The sequence below is a fragment of the Neophocaena asiaeorientalis genome, unplaced genomic scaffold (assembly GCF_003031525.2).
Source record: "Neophocaena asiaeorientalis asiaeorientalis breed wild unplaced genomic scaffold, Neophocaena_asiaeorientalis_V1.1 scaffold264, whole genome shotgun sequence".
In the NCBI taxonomy this organism is placed as follows: Eukaryota; Metazoa; Chordata; class Mammalia; order Artiodactyla; family Phocoenidae; genus Neophocaena; species Neophocaena asiaeorientalis.
The window spans coordinates 2,821,475-2,839,279 of record NW_020185332.1 but is presented as its reverse complement, the minus strand read 5'-3'; the positions used below and the strand labels follow the sequence as shown (position 1 = coordinate 2,839,279).

Below are 17,805 nucleotides of genomic sequence, written 5' to 3'. Positions count from 1 at the left end.
TAAGAATCATCCCTATAGATCAGGACCTGGCAAATGACCCACAGGCCAAATCCAGCCCAATGCTTGCTTTTGTACAACCCACAAGCTAAGGATGGTTTTTATATTTTTAAGTGGTTGAAAAAAATCAAAAGAAGACTATTTCACTACATAAAAATTATAAGAAATTCAAATCTGTGTCCGTAAATAAATGTTTGTTGGAACACAGCTGTGCTCATTTACATATTGTCATGGCTGCTTTTTGTGCTACAAAAGCAGGGTTGAATAGTTGCAACAGAGATGCAACGCTTGAAATTTTACTATCTGGCCCTTCTCTGAAACAATTTGCTGACCCTGCCAGCAAACACATTTTGTGAATTTATGGACCTCCTTGTATGTAGATGCTGTTATGGTTGATAAAGTACAAACTCATTTAAATATAATATTAACGTAGCGGACATTAGTCATCGGACTACATTAACCCTCTTGATGTATTTGAGCAATTCCTACCATGTTAAGTCTTGCTGGGAGATAGACGGACTCCTCATACAGGCCAGATACTCCTTTCTCCTGCCTCCCTGGCAGCCAGGACATGGACATGGGACTTCGGATCAGTCCATTAGAGACGCCATTAGGACTTTGCAGCTGGAGTGAGTCACACAAAATAGCAGGGATAGAAGAGATATCATTCTGACAGTAGCAGCGAGTACAGCAGTTACAGCTAACTCTGAAGAGCAGCAGGGCCAGCAGGATGGGGGTGCCTGCAGCAGTGACACATATCTGGTTGTACCATCACTGGTTTCCTCACCAGACAGTCCCTTAAGGGATGATTTTGTCTTTGGTTCTGGTTGACTAGCCTCCATGTCTGCCTGGCTAGGACAAGCTCAGACACTAGGCGGGACAGCCTGCATCACTCACTGCCTGCAGGGAAGAGGGGGCTGAATGCAGAGGTTGGTAAGCATGAACTGAAGGAAGACAGACAATGGCTGATCCATCTTTGTATCCTTAGCACCTAAGACAGTGCCTGATACTTAAAAAGTGCTCACTAAGTATCTGTCGGTGAGAGCACCAGTGAGTAAGTGCTTGAGTTGGTAAGAGCATACACTAGGGATCTCTGACTTCAATCGACTCCAGCCACCTGAAACTGGCAATGAGACTTTCATGTATCAGGGTTTCATCAGAAGACATAAAGACAGCCCTACTCTTTAAGCCCTAGATAAGTCTCCAGGGATGAGAAACGGTCAGTACTTGGGGATCAATGTGTATTTGACCCTGGTCTGTGAGCCTCAGAGCCCACTCAGATGATGCTTGTCGTATCTTGTAGAGGCAGACAGCTGGTCAAAAAGCATTTGTGTGTGCACGTGTGCACTGGGTGGGAGAATATGGGACAGGGTGTTCACCAGGTACTATTAGCTCTTGCCCTGGATGGCAGACTTCCATGTAGCGGGAAACTTAGTGCTGGTCCTAAGGACCTTTCCAGTGGATTTGTAATTTAGAAAGAACTGATTACAATGATGACTAAAAATCAGCAATATTTTATTACTTCTGGATCTATTTATGTATGCTGGATAACCAACTGTTAAAGATCTGGGAAGAAAGAGAGGAGCCAATGAGAGCTTTCACAGCAAAAGATTAAGAATCGACAGTGACATTGCCACAAAGCTGGTGCTCGGATGCCACAATGTTAGAGGTTTTTCTCAAGAGAGGAAGATCACGGGGATGAAGCTCTGCTGGGATATTCCCACAGTGCAGAGCCTCAGCAGAAGCCAAGATGGTTTGGGGATTTTTTAAAATTTATTTATTTATGGCTGTGTTGGGTCTTCGTTGCTGCACGCAGGCTTTCTCTAGTTGGGGCAAGCAGGGGCTTCTCTTCGTTGTGGTGCGCGGGCTTCTCATTGTGGTGGCTTCTCTTGTTGTGGAGCATGGGCTCTGGGTGTGCGGGCTTCAGTAGTTGTGGCACGCGGGCTCTAGAGCTCAGGCTCAGTAGTTGTGGCGCACGGGCTTAGTTGCTCTGCGGCATGTGGGATCTTCCCGGACCAGGGCTCGAACCCATGTCCCCTGCATTGGCAGGAGGATTCTTAACCACTGCGCCACCAGGGAAGTCCCCAAGATGGTTTTAACAGGACTTCTATAACCAGTATGTTGTGTAAGAATTGATTTTATTTTTGTCCCCCACTAATCCTTTGAAACTTTGTTGAGAAGGCATGATCTTCCTCTGCCCATGGGTGAAGACTTGGGCAGACATATGGCTTCTGTCAGATTAAGTCATCTTGTCACTTTTAACCATACAATCTCATTACACTGAATTATCTAGTCACATCTAATAGTTAGAACTACAAACTTGACATCAACTCTTTCCTAACTTGAGCTTGCTTCAGGCTTGAAACCTCCAGCGGAGCCATGGGATGGGGTCCTCTGCTCTCTCCTCTTTCCCCCTCTTCAACTTTGCCACTGCGGGAGCTGAGGGAGGGAGGAGCACCAGAGATGGGACAGATCTTACGTAGCTGCTTGGCCTCATGCTCTCTCTGCCTGATGATTAGAGCTGGCTCTTTCTCTTAGGTTGGCACTTTTGTACGCTTACCAGGCATTCCCGCTGTGTCCCCTGACCCTGGCAGATGCATCTCCATCCTGGCTGCTCACTTGCCGTCTTCTCTCCTCAGTCCCTGGGCACCAGGCGGTACACCTCCAGACCCTTTCTGTGAGGTCTCCTTGGCCCTGCTGATGGCTTGTTGAGCAATGTCAAATATGACCCCACAGCATGGTCCACGAGAAACATTTGTGCATCCCAGGGCTCTGTCATCAAGGTAGTTAGCCTTGCCTTTCTCTCACCCTCTAGATTTCCTGGGCAGGAGTCAGGCCCCAGCCTTCAGCCCACTTCTGCTTGCTTTCTCAGGCCTGAGTCAGGCACCACTTTTCTGGCTGGAAATGGACACATTTCCAAACTCTCTGAGTTGTCCCCTTGAAATTCCCCTCAGCAGATAGTGGTAGAAGGTGTCATTTCCTCAACCTTCCACCAAGATGGGGGTTGGAACTCAGCATAGCAACAGCTTTAACCAAAGAAATCTCTTCATCAATCTTCTTACCAAATCCTCTCTGTTCTCTCAAAACTCATATTCTTGAAGTGGATAAAGGGGTTCAAGAGCCATGGAACAAGTTCTCATGTTTTCCCCTTAGAATCCTCAATTAAATCTGAGGCAGAAGAGTTCTATTCTAATACCTTGTGTATTAGTTACTTATTGCTGCATGGCAAATTACACCAAAACTTAGTGCTGTAAACAATAAACATTTATTATCACTCACAGCTTCTCTGCATCAGGAATTAGGGAGTGGCTTCTGGCTCAGGGTCTAGTGAGGTTCCAGTCAAGATGTCAGCCTGACTGAGGCTTCACAATGGCTTCCAACGTGGTTCCCCCACATGGTATGCAAGTTGGTGCTCGTTGTTGGTGGAAGGCCTCAATTCCTCTCCATGTGGAATTGTCCACAGGGCTGTCTGAGTGTTCTTAGGACATGGCAGCTGGATTCCTGCAGAGCGAGCAACTCAAGTGATCACAAGGTGAAAGCAGTAACATCTCTTATGATCTAGCCTCAGAAATCACACACTGTCACCTCTGATTCTTTTTTAGTCATGGCAACCAGTTCTGGTTCAATATGGAAGGAAACTACAAGGGCACGAATATCAGGAATCAAGGATCATTGGGTGGGGGGGGCACCTCGGAAGCTTCCTAACATACCCGGTTACACTTCAAATGACCACTGTCCCCTAAAACAAACTGAACCAAGTACAAGTAAAGAAGAACCTATTAATTTAGATTGTTTAATCAAAATTTCTTTGGGGACTTCTTGATCTTCAAAACTATATAAGTCACCTGGCCCTCTTCACATTTGTTCCTTATCTGTAAATGGGTCCAGGACTCTTCTTGAAGGAAGTCAGGGCCCAGGCCTGATATTAAGGGTTCTTTTTGGTTCTCCTATCTCTGATTTTACATAATAATCAGAAAATAAAGCTTTGGAAATATCTTTTAGTGCTAATATTTACACTAAAATTTACAATTAAATAAAAACATTCTAAGGTGTATACAAGAATCATCTCTGTTTTATTTATTTACAGAGTAATGATTTAAACTGAATACATTTGGGCACAGTAAATATTTGACATGAAAAGCAGTTGTATCAGAATGGGCATCAGAAAAATAGCAACTCATCTGACACATAATTACTAGAAAATATTTTTCTGTCGATCATTTAAGTGTTACAAATCCTGAGAATGTTAAACACTGAACAAACTAGGTACTACCTTATAATTAAATCTTGCTTGGAAATCATCCTTTAAAAAAATGCACTGAGGTACAAATCACCTACATATTAAACATGAGTCTTTTACATTTTACAAAGAGTTTAAACAAATATATCAAACGATTCCAGTTCAGTGGCTCTTAAAACAGCTATTAGTCAGGTTCAAGGACACACTGTTCCACGATTTCCCGTAAGTTGGGGTTCTCCATTGCAGCTGCCACTCGTTCTTTGTCATTTATCTGCTTGTTGACTACAAAACACACAGGCAAAAGTTAGCAGGACTATGTCAATACACAGCAACAGACAGTAATTTTATTAGCTTGTTAAAATAGAATTTAACTCCTTGAGAACTTAACGCAGGTTTTGGCTAGTTATTCATAAGTTTCGAAGGGGAGACTTAAAGAGAAAAAAATCCCCTGTAATCCCACTTTTGCTTTTCCTAAATCCCACCTCTGTTATTTTTAAGCGGCTGCCACTTTATTTCTCTCTGTAGGCTAAAGATCCTTTATACAAAAAATGCTTCTCTACTCCCATTTTAATACATTAACCCAGGAAGACAACACCTACCCCAAGATTCCCTAAAGCTTTACTTGCTGGACCTTTGATTTCAATTTCAAGTACACAGCTCTCTATCCTGCCACCAAAGAGAAGAATCAAGCTCTTTTTAGCGCTTATAATTCAAAGTTCCTAGAGCTGGATATTCCTCACAGATGTGTGGGCACTGGCCTAAACCAGTCAATATCCACAGGGCTTAACTCTAGTTACACTTCAAATGACCACTGTCCCCTAAAACAAGCTGAACAAAGTACAAGTAAAGAAGAACCCATTAATTTAGATTGTTTAATCAAAATTTCTTTGATTAAGGAAAAGCTTAGGAAAAGCTAAGAGCTGATTTTGTTCTTTTTTGCAAATGACCCAATAGATACTTGGCTGGCAGAATAACGTAATACCCAAGATAAAGTACTATATGAAGCTGTTTTCTAAAAATGGTTCAAAATTCACTTACTATCTTCCTCCGTTGAGTGGGTTCCTTCAGAAATGTAGATTTCCAACTAGAAAAAAAATACATTAAAAGCAAAACATTTAGAGCATTCTAAGATGAGTGAGGTGGAATGTACAATGGACTCAAGAGTCTAGGGATGAAAGCCCCAATCCTGTAGACTTGGGACAAATCTTCACATTCTTCTCTAAAATGAGGGCTGAAGTTAGTAGGACTTTTTATTTTGGTCATGTGGGGAAGGCCCGCGGCGGGTATTCCCATTGATTATTTTTTAATGAATACAAACCTACAATTTTATACAAGTGAGATCTCATACATGTTTTACTCAACAATATATATCCCCTGCACTCTACCTCTTCCTCCCAAATCAGTATCTAAGCTTTCTCCCTGCCCCACCCCACAAGAAAGCCACATTAATAATCTAGTGTTGGGGCTTCCCTGGTGGCACAGTGGTTGAGAGTCCGCCTGCCGATGCAGGGGACACGGGTTCGTGCCCTGGTCCAGGAAGATTCCACATGCCGCGGAGCAGCTGGGCCCGAGAGCCATGGCCGCTGAGCCTGCGCGTCCAGAGCCTGTGCTCCGCAGCAGGAGAGGCCACAACAGTGAGAGGCCCGCATACCGCAAAAAAAAAAAAAAAAAAATCTAGTGTACTTTCTTCCATATTTTTCTCTATACCCACATAATTTAAGATTTCACACACACACACATTACATGCATACACACACACACACACACACACACCCCAAGGCTAGAAGTTTCTTTTTATCGTGTACTTTACAAAAATGGGATCACAATATATAGTTTTCAGTATCCTCCTTTTCTCATCTACTATTATCTTGATAAATTTATTCTCAAGTACAATACTCGTTAAGCTATCTCTCCTGGTCCTGCTGCACTCACTTCCTTAAACTAGCTAACCTCCAAGAACCAGAGCTTTTGAGACAAACCCACAAAATTATTGCAAATCTTGTGGTAAATAAATCATGCTATATGATAAAGGTATGTCTATTTTTCAGGGAACATTGGAGCATGTGATATCATTCGCATATACTTATTTACTACTGAGATAAATGTTTTTCATGAGGGGGGAAAATCATAGCCTATTATGGCTCTAAGAGACCCTAGAGACCATTTAGTCCAGTCTTCTTTAAAAGACAAAACACCATATACATTCCCCCAGTGGCATAACACTAACTCTTATTCTAAACAACAAAGGAAGTGGCATAAAATCACTCTATACTCATTTACTTTGGCTTAAAATTATGCACGACTCATTATTCTGAAAAATGGTAAATAAAGGGGAAGAGTCAAGCATTTACCTTGCTATTCCTATGCAAACTATACCTCAGGGTAACCAAACAGTTGGTTTGGTCCACAGAAGATTCTAAATTTGAGAGGTTTCTTGTGGCCCTTTTTAAGTGGTTCTTAATTGGTTTTAAATTTTTGGATGAATATTGTCACCCATCAGGGAAATGCAAATCAAAACCACAGTTAGATATCACTTCACACATTCTAGTGATGGCTATAATGAAAAAAAGAGATAATCATGATAAGTATTGGCAAGGGTGTGCCGAAATCAGAACCCTCATAGGCTGCTGGTGGGAATGTAAAAGGGTGAAGTGGCTATGGAAAACAGTCTGGAAGTTCCTCAAAAGGTCAAACATCGAGTTACCATAGAATCCAGGAAGAAAAGAAATGGAAAACATATGCCCTCAGTGGAAAAGAAATGAAAACACATATCCACACAAACACTTGCACACAAAGGTTCATAGCAACATTATTCATAAAAGACAAAAAGTGGAAACAACCCAAATGTCTACCAAATTATAAAACAAATAAATACAATGTGATATCTACACAAAAGAACAGTACAAGGCAAGGCAAAGAATGAAATACTGATACATGTTATGACGTGAATGAATTCTGAAAATATTATTCTAAGTGAAAGATGGCAGTCTTAAAAGACCACAAAGTATATGATTCCATTTAAATGAAACACCCAGAATAGGCAAATCTATAGAGACAAAAGTGGTTGCCTTGGGATGGGAGAGGGTTTAGGAGAAATGGGGAATGACTGCTAATTGGTATGGGTTTTTTTTACTGGGATGATGAAAATGTTCCAAAATTGATAGTAGCGATGGCTGCATAATTTTGTGAATATAACAAAAAACATTAAATTCTATACTTTAAATAGGTGGTTGTATGATATGTGACTCAAATCTCAACAAAGCTATTATAAAACAACAACAAAAAACACATTCCTTACCTTATGTTTAAACGGTAAACACCGCTGAAGTTTAACTCTTAAGCACAGCCCTGCGGAGGAAAAAAAAAAGCCCCAATTATCTCTTCTTATTGGTTCTTGAAAAGGCATACAGCTGTGTCTAGGTGTCTCTATACAAAACAGTAGCTGAAAAGAGCTTAGGCTCAATCCAATGTACGCCTCCTTTGAGCCTGGCACCTTTACCTAGCAACTTTCATATTGATACATCTTACGAATTCCTCATGATAATCCAGTGAGCTAGGTATTGTCAATCCCATTCTACAAATTATGAAACCAAGGTCACAGTGTAACTTACCCAAGATCAAAGAGCTAGTAAAATGACAGAGTTGGGACTGGAACCCGAAACCACTGCAAAACGCAGGTCCTTTCTGCTGTATCAATTTGCCTTCCATCAAAGGCCAATTCACTCATTAAACTTTATTGAATGCCTGCAACAGGTCAGGCCACACAAAAACTTAAAACCGGGGCGTCCCTGGTGGCGCAGTGGATGAGAATCCACCTGCCGATGCAGGGGACACGGGTTTGTGTCCCAGTCCGGGAAGATCCCACATGTCGCGGAGCGGCTGAGCCCGTGAGCCATGGCCGCTGAGCCTGCGCGTCAGGAGCCTGCGCTCTGCAACGGGAGAGGCCACAACAGTGCGAGGCCCGTGTACTGCAAAAATACAAAAAAACAAAAAAACTTAAAACCAAGTAAGAGCCACTTAAAAAGCACCACAAGTGGTCTTCCCTGGTGGCGCAGTGGTTGAGAATCTGCCTGCCGATGCAGGGGACACGGGTTCTGAGCCCTGGTCTGGGAAGATCCCACATGCTGCGGAGCAACTGGGGCCGTGAGCCACAGCTACTGAGCCTGCGCATCTGGAGCCTGTGCTCCGCAACAAGAGAGGCCGCAACAGTGAAAGGCCCGCGCACCGCGATGAAGAGTGGCCCCCGCTCGCTGCAACTAGAGAAAGCCCTCGCACAGAAACGAAGACCCAACACAGCCTAAATAAATAAATTTATTTTAAAAAAAAAAGGACCACAGCAATCTCTCAAATTTGGAATCCTCTGTGCCTGCAGGGTACAAATAGAGTTGTTTCCCTGAAACAAGCTCCTCTGAAGTTCAGTTTATCACCCCAATACCAAGTCACAGTTCAATATTTTTTTTTCCAGTTGAGACTTCCAAGAGAAATTAAAAGTCGGCTTGGAACAGAGCCTCAGTGCCAATGTTTCACTTCTCCCCCACCATAAAATATGGCATACAATTTTAACTAAGTCTACACCTCTAGACAGAGAAGATAAACCAAGCTGCTCTTATTATGAGGAAAAAGTGTCTCAGTAATGAGTTTTTGAAAAACAGGGTCAGAATGAATCTCCAGTTCCCTGGCTTTGCAGGTTTTTATTTAGAGCAATTTATTTCCTCTCTCAACTAATATCAATACATAAGGGCTTGTTACGTTATAAGGAACATTTTCTTAGTATTTTGGTTTGATTAAAAATAAACAACAATAACAAAACCCCAAACATAACACAGCAAAACATAATTGTTAGACTACCTCTCTTTTGGGGAGGTATGAAATTAATTTGCTTGTGGTTTTCTAAAGTACCACTAGGTTTTCTAACAGAATCATCTGAAAAATTCCAGAGAAGGAAAAAGAATTAAATGAGCTACAATGAGATTGGGCCTACCTTAGAGTCTACAACACAGTAATTCCATAATAAATATTAGGGAATTCTAAAGAAAATATATAATTTCCTTAAGAAGGGTCTCCCTTTAGATTATCTATCTGCCTTAAAGCTTATCTGGAGGGTTGTCCTTCCTCTGCTCCCCCATTGTCTCCTTAATTTGTTTCTTGAGCATCCTCATGTGTTCTAGTCACTGTTGGTAGGTATTTTACCCATAAATAATAACTGTTTTACAATTCACAAAGCACTTTCTTGAATATCAGTATCCTCAAGATAGGCAGTATAGCATAACTGAGACAGGTAATTTGGGTTCAAAAGTGGCTCCACTACACACTAGCTGTGTGACGCCAGGCAAGTTACTTAACCTCTCTGAACTTCAGTTTCCTTATCTGTTATACAAGTATTATAATAGTACCACTATATATAAGGTTGTTACGCATGAGGAGTAAATATAGTCATGCTTAAAACAGCAGTTGATGCATAATAAGTATCCAGTAAATGTTAGCTATTACTATTTTATCATTTTCATTTTACAGCCAGGAACCAAGATGAGTGATTTGTTCCACATCACATAGCTAATATGTGGCAGAGCTGGAAGCTAAATCTAGACTCCAAATCCTATGCCCTTCGTATCCTGCCTTCAGCCATTCTTGTTTAAGTCAACAGAAAAGATTATCAAGTGGTTTTTCTGCCCTACCCACTCACCCGCTTTGAGTCTTCCTTGTCTTTGGAATGATATACCAGGGTAACTGAGTAGGTGACAACCTAAGCAGTCAGGGTGGAACTCTGACTCAGATGCCTTTCTCTGCTTAGTACTACCTGATCATAGGAAATGCCTCCTAATGCATCAGCCAGAAAAAGGACTCCCTTCATCGACTTTTCCAGTCATGTTGCTTGAACACGATTGCTATCATACACTACCATACAACCTTCTCAAAAGCCAATGGTCTTAAATGAAACCCATATCAAAAGGGCCAAAAAAGTGACAAAACTCTGTCAAAAGGTGTAGAGATCTGAAATTCAACCATAATCTAATCTTGACACCTTTACAGTTATTTTTATTTCATGTGCTCTCTCAATCTGTCCACGTAAACACAGTTTTTTAAAATAACTGCAATCATGACGCAAATTCAATTTATCATTCAAGCTTTTTCATCCACTCTTACACAGATACTTTGATTCCTTGATTATATTCATCATTTTCAATAGAAATAAGAAATGCCATTATTTTTATATCATTTCAGTATTAATCGATACTATAGTTTCTTCCAGGATTTATTATAATAAATTTACTATATATGTTTTGTACATGCTACTATTTTCTCCTAGGGAATTATTTCCTTAATTCCTCAGTCAAAGAGTATGAACTTTTTTTTTGGCTATACCACGCGGCTCGTGGGATCTTAGTTCCCTGACCAGGGATTGAACCCGTGCCCTTGGCAGTGAAAGTGCAGAGTCCTAATCACTGGACCACCAGGGAATTCCCTGTGACTTGCTAATATTTACCCAGAGACTTAAAAATATTTCTACCATATGACCCAATAATTCCACTTACAGAAATTTATCCTGAAGTAATAACTAGAGATAAATAAAAATATTTATGTGTAAAGCTGTTCATCATAGTATTATTTATAATTGTAGGAGGCTAGAAGTAGTCTGAATGGTTACAAAAATGATGACCATATAATTATATGACCATATAGTTGACCATATAACTAAACAGTAATATTTAAGGAGAACTAAAAAACATTTCTCATCTACTTCATGCTTTCTATTACTTAACCCTTACAACTCAGTAGTTACCCTTACTATCAGTATTTTACAGATAAGGAAATAGGCTTGGAAAGGTTAAGTAACTTGCCCAAGACCAAAGAGTGACAGAGCTGACAGAGCTGGAATTTTAGCCTAGAGCACACATTCTAATGACAACTTTAAAAATTTTTCTTCTTTATACTTTTGTGGAATTTCAAAATTATTGCCAACAAACATGTTACTTTTATAATTTAAGAAACACAATATAAATATTACTTTTTGAAATCTGTTTTCGATATCTGTTGATTCAGAAACTGTCCAATGACGAAAAATATGTATTCAAGAATGCTTTTTCTAGTATTGGAATTTTATAACCACAATAGTATCTATGGATTCACAGACCATCTAGTCCCTCAAGATGTGCCCCATATGCTGGAAACCACTACTTGAGGGATCCCAGGTCCAACAAGTGAGAAAAGAAAGACAACTCACAACAATAGTAGAAACAACAATAGAATATTTACCTTTCCAATCCTTTTTATAAATTTGTCTATTTTTAAATAGGTAATATAGTCTCAATGTTCAAAAGCTTAAAAATATAAAAAGTTATAAAGTCTCCCTGCCACCCTATCCCCCATCTGACCAGTTCCCACCATCACTAATACCCACACCCATCTTAGATATTCATTTCTTATGTTTTCTTTATGGATATGCAATCAAATATAAATGTACATTTTTGCTCCTCTTTACACAAATGTAGCAATATTATACTTGCTTTTATTTCCAAACAGTATGTCATAGAGATCTTTCCATATTAGTATATGGAGAGCTTCTTCATTCTTTTTTATAGCTGCATAGTATTCCATTGTTAATAAACACCATCACTGATTATTTAATTGGTTCCCTACTGATCAAGATCTGGTTTGAAATAAACTTTCTTTACCTTCTTTTTAACAAAGTATACATTCAAAGATATCTATTGTATATCTCACAGCTAACTAATCCAAAATATTGGGAATGCAACCTCTCAAAAAGAAAACTACCTGAAAAAATACCCTCCCACCAGGACTTCTCCCCATGCTACACAGAAGCCAAGAGAGCAGCTAAAAGGAGAAGATGGTAAGGACAGCAGTGCTAGTCTGACAACACCCATTCCGATCTCCAGAACTGAGGAGAGGAGCTGGCCCACACTCAGGCTCCATTAATTGTAGAGAAGCAGCATGGTATAGCTAAAGGAAAAACACACTTAAAGTCAGGAGACCTGGAATTGAGCCTCAGCTTCATCATTTCCTGCCTACATGATGCTGAGCAAGTCCCTTAAACTCTCTGAGCCTCAGGTTCCTCATCTGTACAATGAAGATAATATTGACCCTCTCATACACTAATTGTTGAGAACTACAGAAAATATTCTGTAAACCATAAAGTATGATACATGATGTTAATTGTTACTGTGGGTCAGTATCAGCTAGAATAATTCAGAATTAATATATAAATATCTTTACCTAAAACCTTACCAATAAGAGTCGCCAAAGAGCAATGAGGTACTGTTGGCGTGAACCTGATAATAACCAAATAGTCTTCTTCATTTATCTCCTGAACCTCCACACAACTTTCCGTTACCACTTCCAGTTCTTCTAAAGTATTGGGTTTCTCTGGGTCCCGGATAGTTCGAATCAAATCTAAAGAAACATCAGAGAAAAGGTTTTATGTTAAAACATGAATATTCTAAATACAAACAATTTTGCCAGTCCTAATCCAAACACTGACTTCTTTTTGTCTGAGCAAATACTACAGCCACTCCCCAGGTTTCTGACAGAAATTTCCACTACTAGTGTCCTTTTGAGAAAACCATTTTCTTGGATTATTACTACCTCATGTCCAGTTTCTTGGATCCAACCTTGCAGAGAGAATACATGAATGTGGAAAGTGTCATAGAAGTTCAAGGGAAAAAATAACTTAGTTTGGGAGAATGCAGTATTGGGATTTATAGAAATGGAATCTGAATCAAGCCTTTAAAAATGGGTAACATTTTGGGGAATTCCCTGGCGGTCCAGTGGTTAGGACTCCACGCTTCCACTGCAGGGGCCCAGGTTTGATCCTTGATCAGGGAACTAAGACCCTGCAGGCCGCACTGCGTGGCCAAAAAAAAACCCACAACAAACAAAAAACAAAAACAAAAAAATGGGTAACATTTCAATATTTGCCATTTAAGGTGAAGGAAAGTAAAGAACAAGTTTAGTTTGCACGGAACTCAGCATAAGGGAAGAAGTTATTAAGAGTTTAGGCCAGCCCATTAAGGCTCTTTTAGAGTCAGCTACAGTCCTCAAGAGGTTCTGAACAAGGGAGTGACATGGACAGCATTACACTGTCAGCTGGTAGACTCAGAACTAAAGAGCAGAGCCAGGGATACTAGCTGAAAAACTTGGGCCTAAAACAGGGACATGACCATAGCAATAGAGAGGAGGGGAAAGACGAAGAAGTAATTTCAGAGGCAGAATCAACAGAATCTGACAACTATTTGGATGAAGAAGACAAGGAAAGGGAGAAAAGGAAGATGACTAAGATTGTAAATCTAAGCGCCTGTGAGAACAAAGATAGAATAAAAATAAAAAAGAAGAGAGAACAAAGGAAGAAATTTGGGTGGGGGCTGAGATAAACAGGTTAAATCTTATATATAATCATTCTGAGGTGCTTAAGGGGCAAACCAATGGAACATTCCAGCAAACACTGAATTATGGCATAAGGTTTAAGAGAACCAAGGCTGGAGTGGCTGTTGAACTCATGGGATTCACAAAGAACAATGAGTAGAACCATAGTTTTCAACCTTGGCTGAACAATGGAATCACTAGGAATGTTTCAAAACAAAAACAAAAACTGGTGTCTGAACCCTACCAGGGATTCTGATTTAATTGATTCACAGTATGACCTGGGCATTGAGACTTAAAAAAATTCTTCAGGCTGTTCTTATGTGCAGTCCAGTTGGAGAATCACAAATGTAAAGGGAAAGAGAACCAAGTATGGATCTGTAGGAAGCACCAAATTTGGGGATCAATAGGAGGAAGAAAAGCAAAACGCAGCATAAAGGAAAGAGGGGATGGTTAACAACATCAAATGCTGCAGAAAAGGGCCTTCCCTGGTGGCACAGTGGTTAAGAATCCACCTGCCAATGCAGGGGACACAGGTTCGATCCCTAGTCTGGGAAGATGCTACATGCTGTGGAGCAACTAAGCCCGTGCACCACAACTACTGAGCCTGCGCTCTAGAGCCCGGGAGCCGCAACTACTCAGCCCATGTGCCACAACTACTGAAGCCCGTGCACCTAGAGCCTATGCTCTGCAACAAGAGAAGCCACCGCAATGAGAAGCCCGCGCACCACAATGAAGAGTTGCCCCCGTTCGCCACAACTAGAGAATGCCCGCGTGCAGCAACGAAGACCCAACACAGCCAAAAATAAATTAAAAAAAAAATGCTGCAGAAAAATGCAGGTTAACGAAAGCTAAAGCCAGTCTCAGGTCACCTGTAAGAAAGCACCTTCGGTAGAGAGGTAAAGGCAGAGGCCAGCTTGCAAAAGGGGAAGTGAGAAGGAACTGCAAATGTAATCCTAGGGCTTTGACAGGGAAGGAGGGAAGAGCAAAAAAAGGACAGTGCGTTTAGAAAAAGCTAGAACAATGACAAGGATAAGGGAAACTTGAGTATGTTTTATAGCCCAAGGGGAAGGATCAAACAGAGGAAGGAAAAAATAATAGAGGAAGAGCCACTGAAATTTCAAGGAGGGGAGGGGAGGAGGCTGGTAAAATAAGCAGAAAGGAATGAGACCAAAGATGTGGGAGGCTGGGTTCCAGGTGGAGAGGAAAAGATTTCCTTCTTACCCTGAGGTTGTAGAAAAAGATGGAAAAGGAGAATGATAAGAGAAATAGTGAGGTAGAAAAAAGCAGAGGGAGTTCACATGCGACAGGCTTGATGTTCTCAAGCCTGAGGTTTTGTTCTATTACTCACAGCATCCCTGTAATCAGAAATCCAGCAGGGAAAAACAAATCAATCAAACTCTATCTTCTCCCCAGCAACTCCTGAGCTTATCACTTGATTAGAAACAGAATTTGAAAAGGGAAGCAGGAAAAAGAGGCTTCACAAGGCTGTGAAACACGGGGCTCAGGGAAACAGGTTTTTTTGAAAAGGAATTTTTTCCCTTTCATCCTAGGCCTTTTCCCTGTAAGGCTCATATATACAAGCTGCATTATATTGTTCATATGTTAAATAACTCTGAAATTAAACCTCACGCCTTATTTAACTTCTCTCCTTTTCTAGGGATTTGCATTTATTTTTTTAGAAAGCAATGTTGCTCTCCTCACATTGCTCCCTTGATTTAAATTCTTCTACTGGCTCTGCACTGATATTAAATTCTTCATTTATATTTAAACCTTCAGGATCCAGTTCCAACCTGCTATGTAAAACAATTTTTGACCACACCTCCCTCCACCTTTAACCACAAACCCTACCTGTACAATGAAGATGGTTCCAGGGGTTGAATAGAGAATATAAGTGTGTGTGCGTATATGTATAATATATATTATACATATATAAGTCACTGTGTGTGTATTTTTTTTGCACTCCAGGCTTGGGTGTGTTAAAGAACTATAAGTTCAAGGCCGGGCTCTTGGGGACCTCTGCTTTACTGCTTTGTGGAGATCATTCCACTCACACTTGTCACCTGACTGGGTTTAAGTCCTGCCCCTAGCAAGAGGTAAACCAGATTAACTCCGAAGGTCTTTAACATCCCTGGCTTCTTTCTACGGGCCTATAATCCTTACCTGCATTATCTGTATTCTTGTGGTTATACTTTTACCCTAAGTCAGCAGGAATCTTTGAACGCTCGTTAGATCCAGTCGTTTTAGTTTTCAAAAACAATACTAATAAGTCCCAAAAAGGCAAGTCATAAAGCAATTATGAAGTGATGAAAAGCGCACTAAGTTTGGAATCAGAAGACAAGAGCTTTGGTTTTTGCTGTTTCTTTACTGGCAGAGTGGCCTCCAGGTAGTTGTTTAACCACTCTACACCTTTATTTCCTCATCTGTACGATGAAGACGGTTCCAGGGGTTGCATAGAGAATATGTGTGTGTGCATATATATAATATACGTTATACATATATATAACTCAATGTGTGTGTATTCTTTTTTGCACACCAGGCTTGGGTGCGTTAAAGAACGATAAGTTCAAGGCCGGGCTTTTAGGGACCTCTGCCTACGGCCTCTGCAGCAGAAGAGGGTGGCTGTGACCTTGGGCCAGTCCCCAACTCGGCAGTCACCCAGCAGTACCCTCGGCGGCGGAAGGAGGAGTGTGTGTCCAGGGGCTAGGAAGGAAGGAGGTTCAAGTAGGGCAATCAGGCCAGCTTTGCTTCCTAACCAAACACCCTAGACGCTTGCTCTGCCCATAAGTCTTGAGATAGCCACTAGAACGTGGGGGCAGACAAGGGAAATGAAGCGTTTGAGACCTCCAGGCTCGGCTTGCCCCGGGTTTAGCAAGAGCCTGGGTCCTAGAAAGACCCACATGCCCGTGTGACTTAGGACTCCGGAGAAAAAGCTTCCTACGCTCCCGGACGAGATCTGGCAAAAACTCGAGTCTCCACTCTTAACCCTCAGGTGAGGCCCTCGTTACCCCCGCCTCCACGTATACTACCAAATGCTGCCCTGGGTAAAATTAATTACCATAAACTTCTAGCGCTTTCTCTTCCATGATCCGGGGCTGCCGGGCAGCTCCCCGCTCAAAGAGGCCCGACAGCCACAGGACTCTGCTCAGCGTCCAGGAGAGCAGTCCGGACACCCGCTCCATCCTTACGCTCCGCCATCCCTGGCGACTGTCCCAACCGAGCCACCGTCTCTCAGCAGCGAGCCTCGCGACTTATCAACTTCCTGGTCTTCAAACGGGCCAAGAGACGCCTAAAGGTCCAGGGCAGAGAATAGGCGGGACCGGACGGAGTATCGCGAAGGACCTAGGTAAGGGAGCCACGAGAACTACAAGCCCCAGCATGCTTTGCTCGGTTTCGGCGGAACAAGGGAAAAACAATTCCTAGAGGCCCATGAGGCGCGTTGCGTGCTGGGTCGTATGGGCGTTTTCTTTGGAAGACGGCGAGCTGCAATATGGGATCTGTAGTCTCCAACGGTGGGCGGGGGCAGGTAACGGTCTGTTAACAGCCGTTAATTGCCTCACTCAGCGTCTGGATAAGCTAAAGATGAAACCCTGAAGAGGTAGGGGAAAGGAGATCTTGATTTCTAGTGCTGGAAGAGCGTCTGCACGGTGACGCCCTACTATTATTTCTCCGAGGGGGCCGCTTCCTGTCAAAGTTTTCTTACGTCCTAGTCAGGCCGGAAGTGAGTTTCCGTCGCGGTTAAACGGGATGTCTTTGGAGCCTAGTAAGGATGGTTAGGCGTGGCGGGAGGAGGGGTTCCTTTTTGTTTTCTCGTCTCTTAGAGACTCAGGCTAGCACAGCTCCCCACTACGAGCTGAGTATTTCTGCCAATCGCCTTCAAGATAACTTAGAACGAGAGAGCTTTCCGACTGTCCAGTGTGTCCAATAGTGACATTGGAGATCGCCATCCTAAAAAGAACGTCTTAAGCCCTCCAGTTTGGTGGCAGTGATGGATGCCAGTAACAAGGTTGATGATGCTAATTTTACTTTTATCCATCCATCCCTACAGTCAAATCTCAAACCTTTATTCGATACTTAATTTGCCAGACTTGGTCTATAGACGCCAAGGATACGAAGATAGGACACGGCCCTTACCCTCAAGCAGCTCACAGACCTGTGAGGGAGCCAACCCCTGATGTTGAGGAATTTGCAGT

At 41.8% G+C, this 17,805-nt stretch overlaps 1 protein-coding gene across 1 annotated transcript; it reads right to left on the bottom strand.

Moving 5' to 3' along the window:
- Window positions 1-4,047: 4,047 nt before the first annotated feature.
- CIAO2A (cytosolic iron-sulfur assembly component 2A) lies at window positions 4,048-16,944 on the bottom strand. Its single transcript, XM_024735300.1, has 5 exons — window positions 16,671-16,944; window positions 12,482-12,646; window positions 7,536-7,585; window positions 5,276-5,321; window positions 4,048-4,519 (listed from the first exon to the last, which is right to left on the bottom strand). The coding sequence occupies exons 1-5, from the start codon at window positions 16,792-16,794 to the stop codon at window positions 4,422-4,424; spliced, it is 483 nt and encodes a 160-aa protein (XP_024591068.1). The 5' UTR covers window positions 16,795-16,944; the 3' UTR covers window positions 4,048-4,421.
- Window positions 16,945-17,805: the final 861 nt, after the last annotated feature.

Bases quoted from the DNA above. Each gene is read 5' to 3' on its own strand.
- CIAO2A (XM_024735300.1), bottom strand. From the start codon at position 16,794: ATGGAGCGGGTGTCCGGACTGCTCTCCTGGACGCTGAGCAGAGTCCTG. The intron at 12,647-16,670 runs GTAATTAATTTT...ATGTTTCTTTAG, and splicing joins GAAAGCGCTAGAAGTTTATG to ATTTGATTCGAACTATCCGG. The intron at 7,586-12,481 runs GTAAGGTTTTAG...TTTCCTCCGCAG, and splicing joins CTCTTTGGCGACTCTTATTG to GGCTGTGCTTAAGAGTTAAA.